The following is a 17,571-nucleotide window of genomic DNA, read 5'->3' as shown; positions in this document are numbered from 1 at the left end:
TTTCTAATAATAAGTAATTTACACAAAAAATTCCGACGATCAGCTCTTCTCATTGCTACCACAACTTCTCCGCAGCCGAGGCGGCTCTCTGCCAGAATTCCTCGTCATCGCTTTCACATCTTGGCTCCTCCCGCTCAAATGGAAGCGCACGACCGCTTTTGATTGCACTTTGCAGCATATCCACAGGAAGTTCGCGTAACTGCGGATTCATCCCTTTGCAATCTGGGTCGTGGCATTTCTGATGATACACACCACGCTGAAAATCCATAATCAACATGACGTTATTAGATTTGTGCTGACGTTTGATATTTTCGCAATAACGATTTCCTACTAGATTTAAGATCAACGTATCATGATCTGGAAAAGCCACCCAGGAGCGCACAGCAGCTTTATTCATCTTGGCATCACTCCAGCCATCGAAATCGTTGAGCACAAAGTCCACCAGTTCAGCACACGGAGGAGGAGGTATTCTATGCTTACTAGAATTTTGAGAAAGTGAATCTCTCCGATATCCGTACCCAGAGAATGCGTTTGCACAACTATTGCTCTTTTGCGAAAGAGAAACCGTCACGTCTTCGTATTCAATCAATTTCTTCCGCTGATCTTTGTCTATGTTTGTAACCAACGAACGATAAAAGATTTCGCGCTGTTTCAAATGTGTCCAAAATCTCCCGGTGCACCGTAGTACTTCTTTCTTCTTTGCTTTGCTCGATAAAAATAACCGAAAAGCTCTGTTTCGAGTGTACACTCCTAAATCGATAATTGAATTCTCACGCTCAGTTTCACTTTGCTCTTTCCGAATGAAGAGTTTCTCACATCTATCATCACTCGCGCGTCTTTCGCGAACGGAATTCCAGAAATCTTTGACAAACTTTCCAACGTGAATATTCGATTTGAACGCTGCTCCTGGCAGTCTTATGATAACATGCCGCGAAAATTTCCTATTGGTATTCTGTCCCTCTTCTGTTGACGCTTTGATGCTTTCGGTGATTTTGCTTTCTAGTTCGACTACGTGTTCATTCAGTGCTATCTCGATGTTATGCTTTTCGTACAGCTCTTCTTTTATCAAATCCAGTAAAGCGTCTGTAGATTTTACTCCATCAACGTCTGCATTAGCGTCTCTATTGAACTCGAGGTCAAAATATAGATGACAAGGTTCCATTTCGCGTATAATCTCGTAGTGATGTCGTTCGTTTTCCTTCAAAATGGAGTAATACTCCCAGAACTTCTCGCGGGTAGCTGCGCAAAACTTTCTTTTCAGGTGGAAATTTTCAAACGACCAGCAAACGAGTTTCTTCCCCGACGCGTTTTCTCCGTTCTTTTCATCAATGTGCTCGAAGACTTCATCTTGCAAACCGCGAACAAATCTTGGTCTAAGTTTAAGTTCTTTTTCGCCGTATTCCTTATTAGATTCCTTTATTTCGTGTTCCTCTATCTTTCTTTTCTTCCTCGCCAGGTCGAGTTCCCACAGAATCTGTCGTTGTTTTCCCGTTTTTGTAAGAGTTGGATCAGCGCTGGGTTTACCCCAAAATCTGTCTGAGACGTCGTCTGCTCTATTAATTTGAGAGCTCGATGACGCATGAGATAATGGCGCTCTCATGCCGTGGCGATGATTCTGACGACAATCCTAAAAGCTCTCTCGAAGCTTCGAATTTTTGAAAAAAAAGGAGAGGAATGGTTGGACCTCGCCCCAAGTCTGATCTGAGCACCCAAAAAGAAAGAAGAGTGCGTGCACGAATATTTTTAAATGTTATTACACGTGTTCAGGAGAAAGATGCTTCATTACAGCGTCCTCGTAAGCTTTTTTCGCAGCTTGATCATTAACTGCTTTTTTCGCAGCCTTCTTACCAGCTGCATGGGCTTGTTTATCAGCTTGTCGCTTACGCTTCTTCTGATTTTTCGCCTTTGTTTGTCGCTTCTGTATTGCTTTTTGATCCCTTTCATCGTACGCGTTTTTAGCGAGTATTTTGAAGGGATGAACACCTTTAAGCTCCTTCAGAGTTTCGAGAACTTCTTTTTTCGTAGTACACAATGATGTTTTTTCTAGAGTATGACTCGTCTGATACATCCTGAGGCACTTAATGGTGTTTCCACAATTGCAACCACTGTTTTTACCACAGTAATTGCGCTTTAAGTTACACCATTTCGGCTCAGCTACTAGATGCATCGGATTGATGCATGAACTTCTGTGGCATAAATGAGAAACTTCAAGACTTATAGGCCGCCCATCCGTGTCACGCTCAGGCGCACTCGGATGGTTACCAATTAATCCAGTGAAGAAACCCATTGAAGTCTTATATCCACATCCATTCATTTTCGCACCACTCTCAGTGATACTTTTACCATATTGTAAGTGAGGCAGTAGACATCCAACATCTTTTGTCACTTTAAATCCTTTTCTCTCCATTGTCCTCCATGCCTGGCGGTTCTTGTTGAGTGCAACGGATTTTGGTTCCAATAAGAGTGGAGTACACAGCGGATTCTCAGCATGACCTTTCATCGGATCAGACCAACTTCTTTCTTCAAATTCGAAGAGAAAAGCGCCTGTTTGCGTATGAAGGTTTCTGATTTCACCAGAAGTTCGTCGAGGTGTCGAAGTCATGGTGTCGTTGTAGAGATGCCTCTATTCCATGAATTCGTTTTCGTTTTCGTAGAATAGTCAAGTTTTTTCGATCGTATGGAGAGAAAACAACGAACTTATAGCTCTCTCCTTAATCCCTCTTTTGACTTCTCGACGAAAAGTCGCTCGAAACCTGTGTTTGTGTTGTGCGGAGAAAAGAAGAAGAAAAAACGCGTGAGCGAGTCGGCGAGTGCAGCGTTTTCCTCACGCTTGAAAACACAAAATATAAAAAGTGTTTCACCGATGTGGCTGCTTTTGCACTAAAATGCTGAACAGATGGAATAGGTGACCATTTATGTAGCGAGTAAAGACGCAGAATAATCTAAATTGGTCTTAAATAATCCAGGATGCATCTTCCGCTCGCGAAACGAAACGAAAATATAGACAGCACTAATTTTTTTCACTCGACTGTACAAAACAGAGTGAAAGACTCAAAAGCCGTCTCGAAATAAACTACTTCGTCGATGTACGCTCCCTTCGGCACTACTGACCCCATGGAACCGGGGAAATAGGGAAGATGATTAATTAGAAAGCGTCTCAAACAAAGACGAGAATGACGAAACGAAGAACTAGTTCGCAAGAAGCTTCGGATTCTAAACTGATATCAGTGATCCGGTAATTACTCCGGCCTCATTTGACACGCATGAATGTATATTGTGATGTTGTCGTCACTAGCTTCGAATTGTTCTCATTCTCTTCGTCGTCGTCGTAATCGTCGTCGTCATCTTTATCAATGTTAGCTTGATAAAAAAAATGTAGAGAGACATCAGGCTCGAAAATCACTCGGATATTCCAAGCAGACATTTGACTCCCCAACCGTTTATTATACGCGTCCGCAAGTCACGGGGGATCCTGTATGATGTGACGACCCAAGTTTGACGGCTCGGGTGGCTTTTACACCGCTCGCCACACCTTCACCTCCGCCGGCTTTTTGGTCGCGAAATCGAACGAACGAACCAACGAAACACCAGCTCGTAAACAACAGAGAGCAGAACAACAAAGACTCAGAATTAAAATTGAGCTCAGCGCGAAGTGGCCACACGACGCTCAAACAAGAGGTGTCAGAAATAACATGAAATCATCACCGCCTTTGTGTTCGTATTCGCTGTTTATCGCGCGACTGCTTGAATTCGGTATCGTTGTTGTTGTTGTTGTTGTTTGTCGATGAATCAGTACAGTCAAGCCGCCGTAATAAAAAAGCCAGATAAAGATTTGTTCTCGTCGAACTGGGAAGGAAAGAGAGAGCGAGATCGAATATGAAAACGGGTAATAAAGCGTACCATTGAAGTTCTACTTACTCTCTATCCCTACAGGACCTATTCACGTTTGCGTGTGCACGGAGCGAGCGTTCGAATAAAAAAAAGAGACAGATAAATCACCCCTTCGCTCGCTTTGTTTTGTCGCAAACAAAAGTGTTGTGTGTTGTCCCGAAAGCCAAAATTTTTTTCCTTTTCTCGTCAAAGAAGAAGAAGAAGAAGAAGAAGAATAAACATGTCTCTCCCTTCCGAGTCTCGGGAGAAGGAAGAGCGACGGTCGAAGAAAAAGATGACGAAGGAGGAGAAGAGAGAAAAGAAGAAACGGCGCGAGATGGAAGGAGGAGAAGGGGAAGAGAAAGACAACGACGAGGACAAAGAATTAAGGAAGAAGAAGAAGAAGAAGAAGAAGAAAAGTGAGAAAAAGGAAGGCGGCGGCGGGAAAGAAGAAGAAGAGGAAGAAGAAGAAGAAGAAGAAGAAGAAAAAGAAGGACGCAAAGACGGTAAGAGAGATAAAACAAGCTCACTGCCGAAACCTGGAGACAAAAATCACGTCGTCGTGCAAGTTGATGGTATTCTCTCCTCCGCGACGTTTGCGAGTTTGGACTTGTCCAATCCGACGATGCAAGGCATCAAAGAATTGGGACACGAGAAGATGACAGAGGTGCAAGCGAGGTGTATTCCTCCTTTGTTAGCTGGACGAGACGTGCTCGGTGCGGCGAGAACTGGCTCTGGCAAAACTTTGGCATTTTTAATTCCTTGTTGCGAACTTCTGTACCACGCTAAGTTTATGCCCAGAAACGGATGCGGAGTGATGGTTCTCTCGCCCACTCGCGAACTGGCTATGCAAATCTACAGCGTCGCGCAACAACTCATGCAAAAACATTCTCAAACCCACGGATTATTGATGGGTGGAGCCAATCGACGAGCGGAAGGTGAAAAATTAATTAAAGGAGTAAACCTCCTCGTCGCCACGCCAGGCAGATTACTCGATCACATGCAGAATACTCGTGGTTTCCAATACAGTTCGTTGAAAGTCTTCGTCATGGACGAAGCAGACCGTATGCTCGATATTGGTTTTGAGGAGGAGATGCGTACGATTGTAAAAATGCTTCCAAAAGATCGCCAATCGATGTTATTTTCCGCGACACAAACCACGAAAGTCGAAGATTTAGCACGTTTAAGTTTGAAAACGCCTTTATACATTGGAGTTGATGATTCTAGAGCCGTTTCTACTGCTTCCGGAGTTGAGCAAGGTTACTGTGTCGTTCCGTCTGAGAAGCGCTTTTTGCTCTTGTTTACATTTTTAAAGAAAAATTTGAAGAAAAAGGTGATGGTTTTCTTTTCATCCTGTAATTCGGTCAAATATCACGCGGAATTATTGAACTACATAGACATCCCGGTTTCCGATATACACGGTAAACAGAAGCAGCAGAGGAGAACAACCACATTTTTTGAGTTTTGCAAAGCCGATCGAGGTATCTTGTTGTGCACCGATGTTGCTGCGAGAGGATTAGATATTCCAGATGTTGATTGGATAATACAATACGATCCACCAGATGATCCGAAAGAGTATATTCACAGGGTTGGACGAACTGCTCGAGGAACCGACGGAAGAGGGCGCGCTCTGTTATTCCTCATTCCAGGGGAACTCGGATTTTTGAAATATCTCAAGAACGCAAAAGTACCTCTGAATGAATACGAATTCCCGCAGAAGAAAATAGCTAATGTACAATCGCAGCTTGAAAAGTTGGTCGAGAAAAACTATTATTTGCACACATCAGCAAAAGATGCATACAGGGCGTACATTTTAGCGTACAACTCGCACACTCTGAAAGATGTGTACAACGTTCATGCTCTCGATTTGGCAGCCGTAGGCTTATCCTTTGGCTTCAGCCGCCCTCCAAAAGTGCAGCTGAATTTAGAATCAAAAGCAAGTAAAGGTAGGGGTAAAGTATCAAATGGTGCGCCTGGTAGTGATTACAGAAGGCAAAAAGGTACTGGCCATGGTTTTAGTGCGAATAATCCGTACGGGAAGAAGGATTCGGGAGACTCGAGACAGTTCATTCGAGGATAAAAAAACAAAACGCTGCATGCTGCAATCCATTCCCGCTGACTTATAGTTTCGATTTTCTTATTATACAAATAAGTAGTGGGTCACGTTATATATGTTTCACTCTCTAATACTGTTCCTCTTTCTTTCTTTTTCTTTCCTTCCTTCTCTCTCTTTCTCTCTACTGCATTTTCTCAGTTCAAGTTTGTTCAAGGAGAGATGTTTCTTCTCATCGGATTCAGTGCTATTGGTTTCCCAGGTGCTCCTTCTCTTTCCACCCCATTTTGATACGAAGCTTGCGTCGCGGCGAGCCATTCCGTGTTTGTAATCGTGGATGGAGTCGAGCCTGCGAATAGATCGTTGTTGTTCACGTCGTGAATAAAACGTTTGAAGGAGAAAGACGTGGTAAGTAAAAGCGAGAGTTTCAAAACGAAAAACGGATCTTGATACCGACGGATGAAGAGGGTAAAAAACACACACGCAAAATGAAGACAAGAACTCTCTCTCTCTCTCTCTCTCTCTCTCTCGGTGCATACCTCCAAAGATTTTTTGTATGTTTACGGCATACACGCACGCGCCACTCGCGGCAAACAAAGCCGCCAGCGAGGTGAGAATAGGGCCGGTATAAGAAGGAGAAGGTTTCATCCTTTCGTCGTTTTTACTTTTCGTTTTTTTCTTTCTAGTGAGGATCCTACCATCCTCCCCTCACAAGTCGTCCTGTGCGTGAGCCTGGTTTTGAGAGCTTCTGGGAGAGGGGGCTAAAAAAAAAAAGAAACTTTTGTCGTGATTACTTCGATTTTTTGGTCCTTTCTCACGGAGTTCCGTCAAAACTCTCCGCCGCCCAAAGCCACAGAGAAAAAGGTATCACACATCACCGCCTCGCCACATTCGCCATAATCGCTGCCATGACTCCTCCTTTTTCTGTACCTTCGATGTCGTTCTCGTCGTCGCGTACATCCAGGACGGGGTTATCTGCAGTAAATGCGAAAAATGCCATAATTGAAGGAAAGAGCAAAAAGTTGTTAAGACCAACTTTGAAGAAGTTTTTCGTAGCAGCCGCAGCGAGCAGCGGCAAATCAGAATGGGACAACGAAACAGGCACGGTGTATTACGTCGAAGAAGAACTCTTCTCGAATAAACAAAACCGTCCAGTGCTGCGAACCGGGGCGGAAGCGCAGACTTTGCCTCTCCCAGACATCTCCATCGTCAGCGACAAAAAGTTGCAAAAAGTGAGACTGACCAGTTCTGTTGAAAACGAAAGAGACTGTCCACCAGAAAATGGACTACCTGAAATAGCTTTGATTGGTCGCTCTAACGTCGGAAAGTCTTCTTTGCTAAATATGCTCACGGAAGGTACGAGTCATGCCATCGTATCGGCGAATCCTGGTACAACGCGGTCCATTAATCACTATCTCATTGACGCAAAATGGTACATCGTCGACCTTCCTGGATATGGCTTTGCAAAGGCAACTGAGGAGGAAATTTTATCCTGGGATACCTTCGCGAAAAACTATTTCAAAACGCGTCAGACTCTCTGTGGAGTATTGCTGTTGATCGATGCTTCGATAGAAACCCAAGATAAAGACTTAGACTACGCAAACTATTTGATAGGGAACGACATACCGTTCACAATTGTGTTCACAAAGTGTGATAGAAAGAAAAAAGGCCCAAATACTCCTACTGTGGAGGAAAACATAGAAGCACTAGAAAATAGACTGGAAGAAACGTGGCATAGATTACCAAGCATCATCAAGACTTCGAGCGTGAGTAAAGAAGGGCGAGGAGACATCTTGAAATTCATTAGTTCGATTATACTGTTCAGACGACGAGCAAATGCAGAGAAGAAGGAAAATAAGCGGCGTTTGAAAGCGAGAAATTTGAAGGAGAGAAAATACAAGGAAAAAACTTCCAAAACCAAAATGAGACAGCGTCCTCTGAAAAAGAATCTCGATCCAGACGGAAGCGAAGTATTAGACGCGGAGATAGAGGAAGAAAATAAAGATGAGGAAATGTTTCGAAAAGAAGTAGAAGGACTCAGCGAAAGAACAAAATCAATCCTTGCGCAGGAAATTCAAGAAATCAGGCGGGGAGAAAAGTAAAGTATGCATCATAGTTTTCTTTACAGGAACAGTTTTACGAATGAGCTGTCCACGGGCTCGATCATCTTCTCAGAAGCAATAACATCCAGCATCCTGCTCATAGCATTGCTACCTCTTAACGTTTGCATATTTCCAATCAAAATCAACTTTGACTTGGCTCGAGTTATCGCAACATTCAGGCGTCTCTTATCTTCTAATAGCTCTGTCGTATCTCCTCGAGGATTACTTTTTACGAATGAGATTATGACCGCGTCAAAGTCTCTTCCTTGTGCTTTATCTATAGTTAAAGACTCTACATCGCTTACTTTCTCGTCAGTCTTTAGTAGTTCAGAAATTTCATCCACTTGCGCATTGAAAGGTGACAAGACTGCTATTTTTGCTGCTTCAACTTTTCTGCGAATTAAACTTCGAACGATTTCAAGAACGAGACGCTGTTCTCCCTTGTTTACCGGTCGCTCATCAGAACTCTCTCTTGTCTGATCTTGCACCGTTTCTTCTGCGCTTGTATCAAGGAAAATGACCGCTTTATTTGGCTGTTCACTCGTCGCATTTGTCAACCATTGGATTTTCCTAGCCTTGACATCGAAGTCTTCTTCGACCGAAAGCATTCTATTCGCAACCGCATCATTCGCTGGTTTCAATTTACCATCATAAGTCAGTGCATTTGGTAGCTTTGTTAACGGTTCGTTCATCCTATACTGACATGTCAAAGAGCAGACAGCGTTTGGATTCTTATTGCACAGTTGAGCAAAAAGTGAATCTTCCATACCGCTGCGTCTCGCGACTTCAGAAGTAATCAATGGAGGCAATTGATGGTGATCACCTACCAGAACAAACGTCTTCGAAAGTAATAAAGGACCTAATATAGCTGGCAACGTTAATTGTCCAGCTTCATCGACTAAAACAACGTCAAACTCTTTTCGAGCGAAGAATGGATGGTTCAAAGCATAACATGTCGCACCAACAATTCGAGCTTTCTCAGAAGCATAGTTTATCGCATCGAATGAGCTTGCATCCCAAATTTCACCCCCGAGACGATATCTTCGAACTTCCTTGAGAACTTTGAACTCATCATCGCCAATTCTAATAAATCTTTCGCAATTTTTTGAGGGTAAACGCTTTAAAATGTTGTCAACCGCGTTGTGTGTGTGAGAAGTGATTAAAACACGCTTTTCCAATAACGCAAGAACAAGAATACAGCAGACCAAAGTTTCCGACTTTCCGGCACCTGGTAATCCAAGAACTAAAGCATAATCTGAACAGGTGACAACTTTCTCGACCGCGTATCGCTGCTCTGCGTTCAAATCGACGACAATGTCAAGGTAATCTCGTTCAAACTCCGCAAAATCATTCATATACCTTCCCGGTAACTTTATAGAAGTAAAATTTTCGTAGACCGGTTCCGCGAAATCTATTATTCTCCTTCGGGTTTCAGATGGAATGTGCATTAATTTTTGATTCTTATTCTGTGAGACATCCTTAGCAAGAGTGGCAATTAAATTTCCACGAGATCGGGCCGCCATGGCGTGACCGGCACCATCACGATCGATGCGCCATAGCTCATTCAGATTCGCACTACCTGGCAGTGATGGCTGTATCGATATATGCTCTTTACTTTGCACTCGAAGAGGCCGAGACGTTACAAGAGATAACATGTTATGGTTAATCTCAACCTTTTCGATCGTGGCACGACCAGTAACCATCAAGCCATCGTTGCGAGAAAGAACAACTCGATCTCCAGGACTAAATTTAGACAGGGAGCACTGCTCATTGGAATTATCCGAGACTATAAACTCATGAAACCATTCATCTTCATTCACAATGTTTCCAGGTGATACACCGGTGAAAGAGTCTCGTCGTGGCGTACCATCTTCCGGAGTCAACGAGATTTGTTTTTGTATATTATGATGAATCAATTTTAATCCATTCACGGCAATCCCACCTTTTCTGGAACAGACTACTTCAACATCCATCCATGGCGTCGCTCTCTTACCATGCGAAGCGCTCGATTCAAGGTCGACAAGTCGGATCCATTTATTCAACCACTCTGAATGAGATTTTGTGATATGATCTGTGCTTGCGGCGAAGATCTGTAATCCAGAAGTCTGCTCGTTCCCAGATTCAAGAGATTTGTGCAACGTAAAGCAACTTTCACGTTGAAAGCATCGTTCACACCAACTACTCGGCGACATATTCGGAAGGATTCCAGAAGCTAACTTACTATGGACCTGTGGAAGGTGCGTTCTCTCAATCAAATTCTCAGCTGGATACAGAAATCTATTTTGATCAAGAGAAGCTTCGTCATCGTCTCGCGGCTGCAACGCCGAAGCTAAACGATTTCGCTGATGCATAAGAAATGCAATTTCCAGGTTTGTCCTTTCGATCACGGTTGTTTTCCCTTCCTCATTTTGATCATCGTTCGTGTAGTGCAATACACCGAACGGAGAAGCGCCTTGATTTTGAAAATATCTCTCACCAATCATCAACGTGTATAATAAAACTTGAGCTCCGTGTTCAACAACATCCTTCCACTTGCCGGTCTTAAGCTCTACTGGAACAACTTTAACATCAGTCGATTGCTTACCAGTCCTTATTCTTGCTTCAGCAATTGCGTCTATTTGCCCCTTCAAACCTAATCTCGGAGCCCAAATTATTTCCTCAATATCCACGATCTCTGAAACTTCTAAAACATTCGAATTACTCGCTCCATTCTTGCGGACTTCTACGTGCACGCCTCCACAGGGCTGATTAAATCGACGCGCGTTTTCTTCTCTCATATTTGCTATCTGGTAGTCATTTCCATTCGCACTACTCATCTTCGAACCGAGATCTCTTGCCATTATTCTGGCCTTGCGAGATAATGCCGTCAATTTTTTGGACCATTTTTCGACACCTGAGATGACATTTCTAGCGTGCTCGATAAAATTGTCAACTGTTTTGTTGATGGCGTATAGATCTAGGGCACTTTTGCGAGCCAATCCAACGATAAAATCCTCCATACAATTTTCGTTCATCCCTGCGAAATTGTTTGACATAGCACTAGAGCCTGAATTTATCAAAGACTTTTCGGCGAGTTCGTGCAGTAGAGTTCCGAATGTAGCAGCTTCAGATGCATCTCCACCGGGACCATCACCGATGACAGTATTTATAAAAGCTTTTCTTAAACATTGAAAGGATCCTCCAAGCATGGTTGCAGACAGTAAAAGCTCGGGATGAAGAACTAAGATAAGGCCATTTGTAGCAGTGATTTCACAGTTTCCAGAAATCTCGTTTCCTTGGCTTATTGAATGGACACGAATGAGGTCATTCACTTGGACTTGAATATCTACCCAATGATCTTTCAAAGTTATAATCTTTGGCACCACCATATTACTAGACTTAAGACATGCAACAACATGTAAATGTAAAACGTTGTCATCTTTCTGTATGCGGATGATTCTTTGTGCAGCGATACGTGCGCCTTGCGAATCAATTCTCTCGAGCTTTTTCATAATCTTTTCCTGAACGTTCATATCTGATGAATCCATTTTCAATGCATTCGCGACTCGAGATACGTTTGTCGTACAATTTTCTAATGTTGTTTTTTCAACAACGGCGGCGGTGGTGTCAGTGTTCAAATATATATCATGATTTTCGATACTTTCATCATCTTCCTCATCATCCCATTCTGCGATGAACTCCTTTGGCGCAGATATCTTGGAAGTGTGATCTTCCTCGACGGGAATCGGTGGTGCTCCTCTAGGGTTTTCTTTTCTTTTCTTGTTGTTACTATCAATCGATCGTCTATCTTTCTTTATCGTTCTTACGTTATCATGAACAAAAAGCTGTTCGTCTGCGCTCCCCCAACTTAGTGAAGGCGCCGGAAACGATACACGCAGTTCAACTTTCTTTTCCTCCTCTCTCTTCTTCTTTTTTTCTTTCGAATCTGGTCCAAACTCTCGCGCCAAGGTTGTCGAAGGAGCTTTATCAAGCGTAACGGGGAATTCACCACGTACTTTGTTTCTATTGTTCTCTCCAAGATCACCGTGAGCTTCAACTTTACACCGCTGCTGCTCCTGCTCGACGACGACAACCTTGTCGGAAACCGTAGTCTTCGTTTCCATATTCAATCCGCTATTACTCTTGCCCTCTTTTTGTCTGCTGTTTGTGCAGAGTAATCGATCGAGTGCAGAAGTTGCATTCTTCTTCTGCCGAGGAGACGAGCGTATTGGCTGAGATCTTTCAGATTGTGATGTAACATATTTTGAACTCGCTGCGAAACCATAGGAGATTTTCTCGCTCTTCTCCACGGCTTGAGTGAGAGATATGAAATCACCTCCTGAACAACCATCGAGTGGTCCGTCGTTCGCTTCGGACGTGCGAACATTGCCAGCGTTCCTCGACATCGCCGCATTATCATCGCGTAAAACGTTAAGCGACGACTTCCGTCCTCGCGTATCCTCCTCACTCATAACGTTTTCCGCTTCGTGTTCTTCTTCTCTTTTTTTTTTCAAAAATGTGTTTTTAGGCACCACCCCAAAAAGAAATGAACGGCAAGTGGAACGATTATTCTTTTTGTTCGGTCACGCACGACGAGGTAAAGCGTGGTTTCTTTCTATTCTATTCTATTCTATTCTATTCTCTCTCTCTCTCTGTCTCTTTACGACGCGCGCCCCGCTTTTCTCTTTTAGCGGTGGATATACTCCTGCGCTCGCTTGCTCTCGGAGTGTTGTCTCGCGAAAAAAACTCACCATTTTTTTTCAAAGAAAATTTTAGGGACTCTTGAATTCTGCCGACGGGCCGAAAAAGAGAACAAAACAAAGAAGCTCTGGATTAAGCCGCGCCTATAATCTTCTCCACAACTTGTGTGTGCTCGCACAGGAAAAGTTGTCCTTCTCTGTAGCGAGTGAGAGCCAACGCGCGCGTCTCGAATAAGATTCTGATAAATAGAAAGAGAGAAGGAAACTGTCGGTATACTGCTCGCGCGTGGTCGGGTTATAGTTGGTGCAACAATAGGAGATTTCTTCGCGCACGCACACAACACGAAAAGGAGGAGAGAGAGAGGAGAGAAATTTTCGTAAAAAGTCATAGTGGCATAATAGTTTGAAATGCGAAAGGTAGCAGGTTCACCGTCCTCTGCTGGAGCGGTGGCGGTGAAATCCACGCTACACGATGCAAAAAACGCGGTTGGTTGGGGAAAGTATCACTGGGTACTCTTCTTAATCACAGGGTTCTGCCTCATGGCTGAATCCGTAGAGGTGAACCTGTTAGCTTTCATGACCATCGATGCTGCTAAGGAGTGGCATTTGAATCCAGTTCAAGCGAGCTCTATTGCAGCTTCTGTCTTTGCGGGAGAAATTGCTGGTTGCTCTGCGTTTGGACTATTCGGCGATAGATTTGGTAGGAAGCCTGCTTTCATCTTATCGATCGCGTTGATTGCGGGTTTCGGAGTTGCTTCTTCCTTTTCGCCAAACGTGTACGTCCTCGTCTGCATGCGCTTCTTAGTCGGCGTTGGTATCGGAGGTTTTTCAGTGCCTTACGATTTGCTCGCGGAGATTTGTCCAGATAAAATTCGTGGGCAGGTGTTGATGTCAATTTGGGTGTGGTTCGCTATTGGCGGTATCTTAATTACTGAGCTAGCTTATTTTGTTCTCGATTCGCGAGGTTGGCGGTATCTAACTCTGCTAGCATCTGTACCACCAGTTCTTTCGCTATTATTTCTTGGGTTTCTCGACGAGTCTCCTTCCTGGCTACTCGCTAAAGGTAGAACAGAAGAAGCGGAGGCTATTATGGATAAGATTGCCAGTACAAACAAATTAGAGATGAAATCATTCAAGTTGGAAGATGAAGAAGAACATCACGCGAGCGTGAAAGATTTATTCAAGCCAAAATATCTTCTTGCAACGGTTTGCGTTTGGCTTACTTCTTTTGCGCAAACGTTTTGTTATTACGGAATAATCTTATTTCTTCCAAGAGTATTGCACGTACCAAAGTCTGAAATGTTTCCGTTCAAAGAACTTATATATTCGTGTCTGGGAGAGATTGGTGGAACCATTATAGGAGTTTTCATGGTTGAATATATGCCTCGTGGAAAGGTTTGCACGGTTTCATTTATTGTATTTGGTGTAGCGCTGCCACTTCTAGTTGAACCAAATGTACCATTACCTTTAGTATTTGCTATGATTGCCCGGGCGGCTGCGCCAATATCTGGATCAGCGTCATGGCTCCTTAGTGCAGAGGCATATCCAGTAGAGATTCGCGCAACGGGACACTCTTACGGTAACATGATTGCACGTCTAGGTGCATTTATAACGACGTATTGGGGAGGTGCTCAGCTGTCAGCCAGTACTTTAGCTTATGGTTACACGGCTATATCTATAGTTGGAGCTCTAGGGGGTTGGTTCAATCCCAAAGCTGCCATGTTATTGGAATAGTAAAAATAAATACAATTATAGCTTCACCCTCACTAATAAAATCTAAACATACGCTCCTTTTAATTCTCCATCTAAATAATTACACTGGTGGCAACTTCGCACGGCAAGTTGGGCATTCTAATTTCACATCCATCCATCTACTAAGGCAATGCGCGTGAAAAACGTGACCGCAGGGCGCATGCATTTGCATTTCGTTTGGAGACATACTCTCACTCTCACTTTTAAGATTACTAAGACAAATAGAACAATCTCCAAATTTCACGTAACTCTTATGATAATTGTGCACTTCCGGTAGCCATTTAGTTAATTTGAATGTAACAATACGCGGATGAAAATAATGTTGAGCAAATAAAATGAACGCTTGCACGAACACATACAAAGAGACAGATGCGCACAAGACATAATTCGGCTCGTTTCGAGCAAAATTTTTCGGACATCCATAAAAGTATAACGGAACAAAAATTCGAGTTATACTGATTACTCCTACATACATCGGTATGAAGGGTTTCCTCGAATTTGAGTATAAATTCCACAGAATTTGCGGGAGCCAATATGAGGACAACAATAAAACGCAAAATGTCTGAAAGTTTTGCATAACGTAAATCAAGAATGCCCCGCCAAAGAAACCGGCGTAGAATTTCCCATATAAAGTGGAGAGCTCTCTTCGCAAGTCAATCCACGAACTACTATTATTTGAAGCGTTTCGTATTTTCCACACGTGCAACAGTAATCGCATCTCAAATACGGAAAACATCATAAATTCTAGAAAAGCTATGCAGGCAAAAGGTAAGAATATTTCTTCGACCACCATTCCATAGATCAGGTGACCGAGACAGAGGTACGCATCTAATATTGCCTGAAATCCAAGCGATAGTATGGAGAGCTTTGACAGCGAACTTTGCGTATTACCCACATATTCAACTTGTTTCGCCAGGGCATACAACTGAAATAGAACAGTTGCTATTGCAATGTATCCATAGTTGATTGCTTTTGCGTAATATTCTTGCATCTTAAAAGTTGTTGCATTGAGGACAAAATCAAAGCCACAGTTTTCAGAAACTAAAGTCCCCGTGATAACCGCATCGAAAGATGCATCAGGCAAGGCAGTTCTACGAGGTGTGTACTCGTTTTCTCTCATCTCATCGTCGGTTACTTTCGATCTCACTTCAATATTGTCTTCAATATTTTCAAGAAGCGAATATTTTCCTGGTTCGATGAACAACTTAAGAGCAAACTCACATGCAGAAGGATATGCCGTGGTGTTTAACGGTCCCGAAAATAACGAGTTTATTCGTTGTCGACGACGCATTACGTCATAAATTGTTTCTGTATCGTTACTAGCTTCTTTATCTTCGCTTCGTGTCGCATTTGCGTCCTTCCTCCGTGCCGTTTCCCATGCTAAGTCTGAAGCCGAAGTTCTGAGCGCCTCTCTAAAATCTGAATGATAAAAACTCTGTTCGTTTGAATTATCAAGAGATACATGCTCTAGATTTCTACTCTGTCCATGAGCGTGAATTATTCCCGTGGCGTTAAGGTACACTCCGGCGAAATTCACGTGCATGGTAGGAGCCGAAGTCGTTCGCACTAACAAGTCTCCTTCTACCCAGAAACAGTTGTTTTTTGAGTCCTTCTTCTGTTGTCGCATCTGCACCTGTAAAATTCCCTTCGAACCGCTGGCGAAGTATCTCTTATTGGGAATTTCACGCAAAGGCGTGAGGAACGACTTCGTCGATGAAGCGTGCCACGCGCCTTTAAACGTCCCAGAGACATCCTCCGGAAAATTTCTTTTTTTATTCAACAATGTTTCCTTTTCTTCTTCTCCGTTTGCGATTGCTTCGAGTTCCTCCGCGCGAACTACGAAAATGACGAAGAAAAAGACGAAGAAAGAAACGATGATTCGAGTACAGAGGAGGCACCGCCGCGTCCACATGCTCAAATATTCCCTCCTCCTCCTTCTCCTTCTCCTTCCACCTTCTCACCTCATAATTTTGTGAGCCGGAGAGAAAAGTGGAGAGAGAGACAAAAGAAGAAAAAAGAAAACCGAGATATAAAAAGCAATAATACACGCGTTGTTGGTGAGATGATGAATAAAATGCTTTTCGTTATTTCAACCAAACGTTAGCTTATCTATGTGATGTGTGTTATTTATTAGCATGTATATAAAGGTATATCTCAATCAAGTTAAAGCCCGTTATCTTTCTGAAACTTTTGAATGGAATCTAAAACCATGAGCGTAATCATGGCGTGCGGGGCGATTCGCACATAGTACGTGGGAAAGCCAGTGTAAAATTTCAGCGGACCACCTTCGGCAAACGTCTTCATCGCGCAATCCGCCATACCAGAATATGGGAATTTACCCGTCACTGGATCAACTTTCTGCTTTTGTAACATCGTCTTAACGTAATCAAAAGGTAACGAAAAGAAGGAGGCAAAGAAACCAGAGATGGATGATGCGATGAATGTCTTCGGAAAGCCGGTGAAGCCTTGCTCAGCTAACATCTCTTTCGCTTGGTCGTTAGAGGCAAGCATACCCATATTGAGAGCCATTGCACGAATAGCGGTGGTGCTCGCACCAGTGAATAAACCTCCAACGCCTTCGTTCTTGACGATGTCGCTCAAAGCGTGAACAACACCAGTGTAATTTCTTCTTTGATCGGCAGGTAATGTTTTATCCGCTTGCATACGAATCAATGATAAATCTGCAGGTGAACCAAAGATGGCACCTAAACCACCGGCCGCTAAACCAGCTCCGGCTTTTTGCGCGAGCGGCAAAGCCTCGCCGTTGTTTTGTTTTTTCAGGTAATCCACGAGCTCAGCGTGGATACCAAGACGAGCCGTCGTGTACGTCGCTTGACGCAACAGACCGGCAGACAAACCGGTGTAAAGGGCACCAAAACCATCGTTTTTGATGATCCCGGCGGCAACACCGATAGGTCCCCCAGAAGCGCCGAGTTGTAATCGAACTTTGACGATATCGATCGGCTGAATCACGCACGTCGCGCCCATCCCTGAGAGACCACCGTTCATGAATGGCTTCACGGCTTTCCAGACGGGGTTATCCGCCATAGTTGTAGTTGTCGTCATCTGATCTACTTGTATCTGTCTCTGTTTGTGCGAGTGTGTGATAGAACTT

General features: G+C 43.5%; 8 protein-coding genes across 8 annotated transcripts; 3 read left to right on the top strand and 5 right to left on the bottom strand.

The window, feature by feature from the left end:
• Window positions 1-55: 55 nt before the first annotated feature.
• Bathy11g00450 (predicted protein) lies at window positions 56-1,600 on the bottom strand (the record flags this gene model as incomplete). Its single annotated transcript, XM_007510204.1, has 1 exon — window positions 56-1,600. The coding sequence occupies one exon, from the start codon at window positions 1,598-1,600 to the stop codon at window positions 56-58; it is 1,545 nt and encodes a 514-aa protein (XP_007510266.1).
• Window positions 1,601-1,753: 153 nt separating this feature from the next.
• Window positions 1,754-2,602, bottom strand: Bathy11g00440 (unknown protein; the record flags this gene model as incomplete). The annotated part of the gene is made up of 1 exon (XM_007510264.1): window positions 1,754-2,602. One exon carries the CDS (start codon window positions 2,600-2,602, stop codon window positions 1,754-1,756), a length of 849 nt encoding a protein of 282 aa, XP_007510326.1.
• A 1,563-nt stretch (window positions 2,603-4,165) lies between these two features.
• Window positions 4,166-5,950, top strand: Bathy11g00430 (predicted protein; the record flags this gene model as incomplete). Its single annotated transcript, XM_007510178.1, has 1 exon — window positions 4,166-5,950. One exon carries the CDS (start codon window positions 4,166-4,168, stop codon window positions 5,948-5,950), a length of 1,785 nt encoding a protein of 594 aa, XP_007510240.1.
• Window positions 5,951-6,858: 908 nt separating this feature from the next.
• Bathy11g00420 (ribosome biogenesis GTP-binding protein YsxC) lies at window positions 6,859-7,954 on the top strand (the record flags this gene model as incomplete). Its single annotated transcript, XM_007510073.1, has 2 exons — window positions 6,859-7,893; window positions 7,928-7,954. The coding sequence occupies 2 exons, from the start codon at window positions 6,859-6,861 to the stop codon at window positions 7,952-7,954; spliced, it is 1,062 nt and encodes a 353-aa protein (XP_007510135.1).
• Window positions 7,955-8,045: 91 nt separating this feature from the next.
• Window positions 8,046-12,410, bottom strand: Bathy11g00410 (DNA replication helicase Dna2; the record flags this gene model as incomplete). The annotated part of the gene is made up of 1 exon (XM_007510020.1): window positions 8,046-12,410. The coding sequence occupies one exon, from the start codon at window positions 12,408-12,410 to the stop codon at window positions 8,046-8,048; it is 4,365 nt and encodes a 1,454-aa protein (XP_007510082.1).
• Window positions 12,411-13,112: 702 nt separating this feature from the next.
• On the top strand, window positions 13,113-14,438 carry Bathy11g00400 (predicted protein; the record flags this gene model as incomplete). The annotated part of the gene is made up of 1 exon (XM_007510210.1): window positions 13,113-14,438. One exon carries the CDS (start codon window positions 13,113-13,115, stop codon window positions 14,436-14,438), a length of 1,326 nt encoding a protein of 441 aa, XP_007510272.1.
• Window positions 14,439-14,517: 79 nt separating this feature from the next.
• On the bottom strand, window positions 14,518-16,368 carry Bathy11g00390 (predicted protein; the record flags this gene model as incomplete). The annotated part of the gene is made up of 1 exon (XM_007510373.1): window positions 14,518-16,368. One exon carries the CDS (start codon window positions 16,366-16,368, stop codon window positions 14,518-14,520), a length of 1,851 nt encoding a protein of 616 aa, XP_007510435.1.
• A 251-nt stretch (window positions 16,369-16,619) lies between these two features.
• Window positions 16,620-17,522, bottom strand: Bathy11g00380 (predicted protein; the record flags this gene model as incomplete). Its single annotated transcript, XM_007510305.1, has 1 exon — window positions 16,620-17,522. The coding sequence occupies one exon, from the start codon at window positions 17,520-17,522 to the stop codon at window positions 16,620-16,622; it is 903 nt and encodes a 300-aa protein (XP_007510367.1).
• Window positions 17,523-17,571: the final 49 nt, after the last annotated feature.

This window comes from Bathycoccus prasinos (assembly GCF_002220235.1).
Source record: "Bathycoccus prasinos genomic : Chromosome_11".
In the NCBI taxonomy this organism is placed as follows: domain Eukaryota; kingdom Viridiplantae; phylum Chlorophyta; class Mamiellophyceae; order Mamiellales; family Bathycoccaceae; genus Bathycoccus; species Bathycoccus prasinos.
The sequence above is the reverse complement of the archived record's forward strand: the minus strand, read 5'-3'. Positions and strand labels throughout refer to the sequence as shown.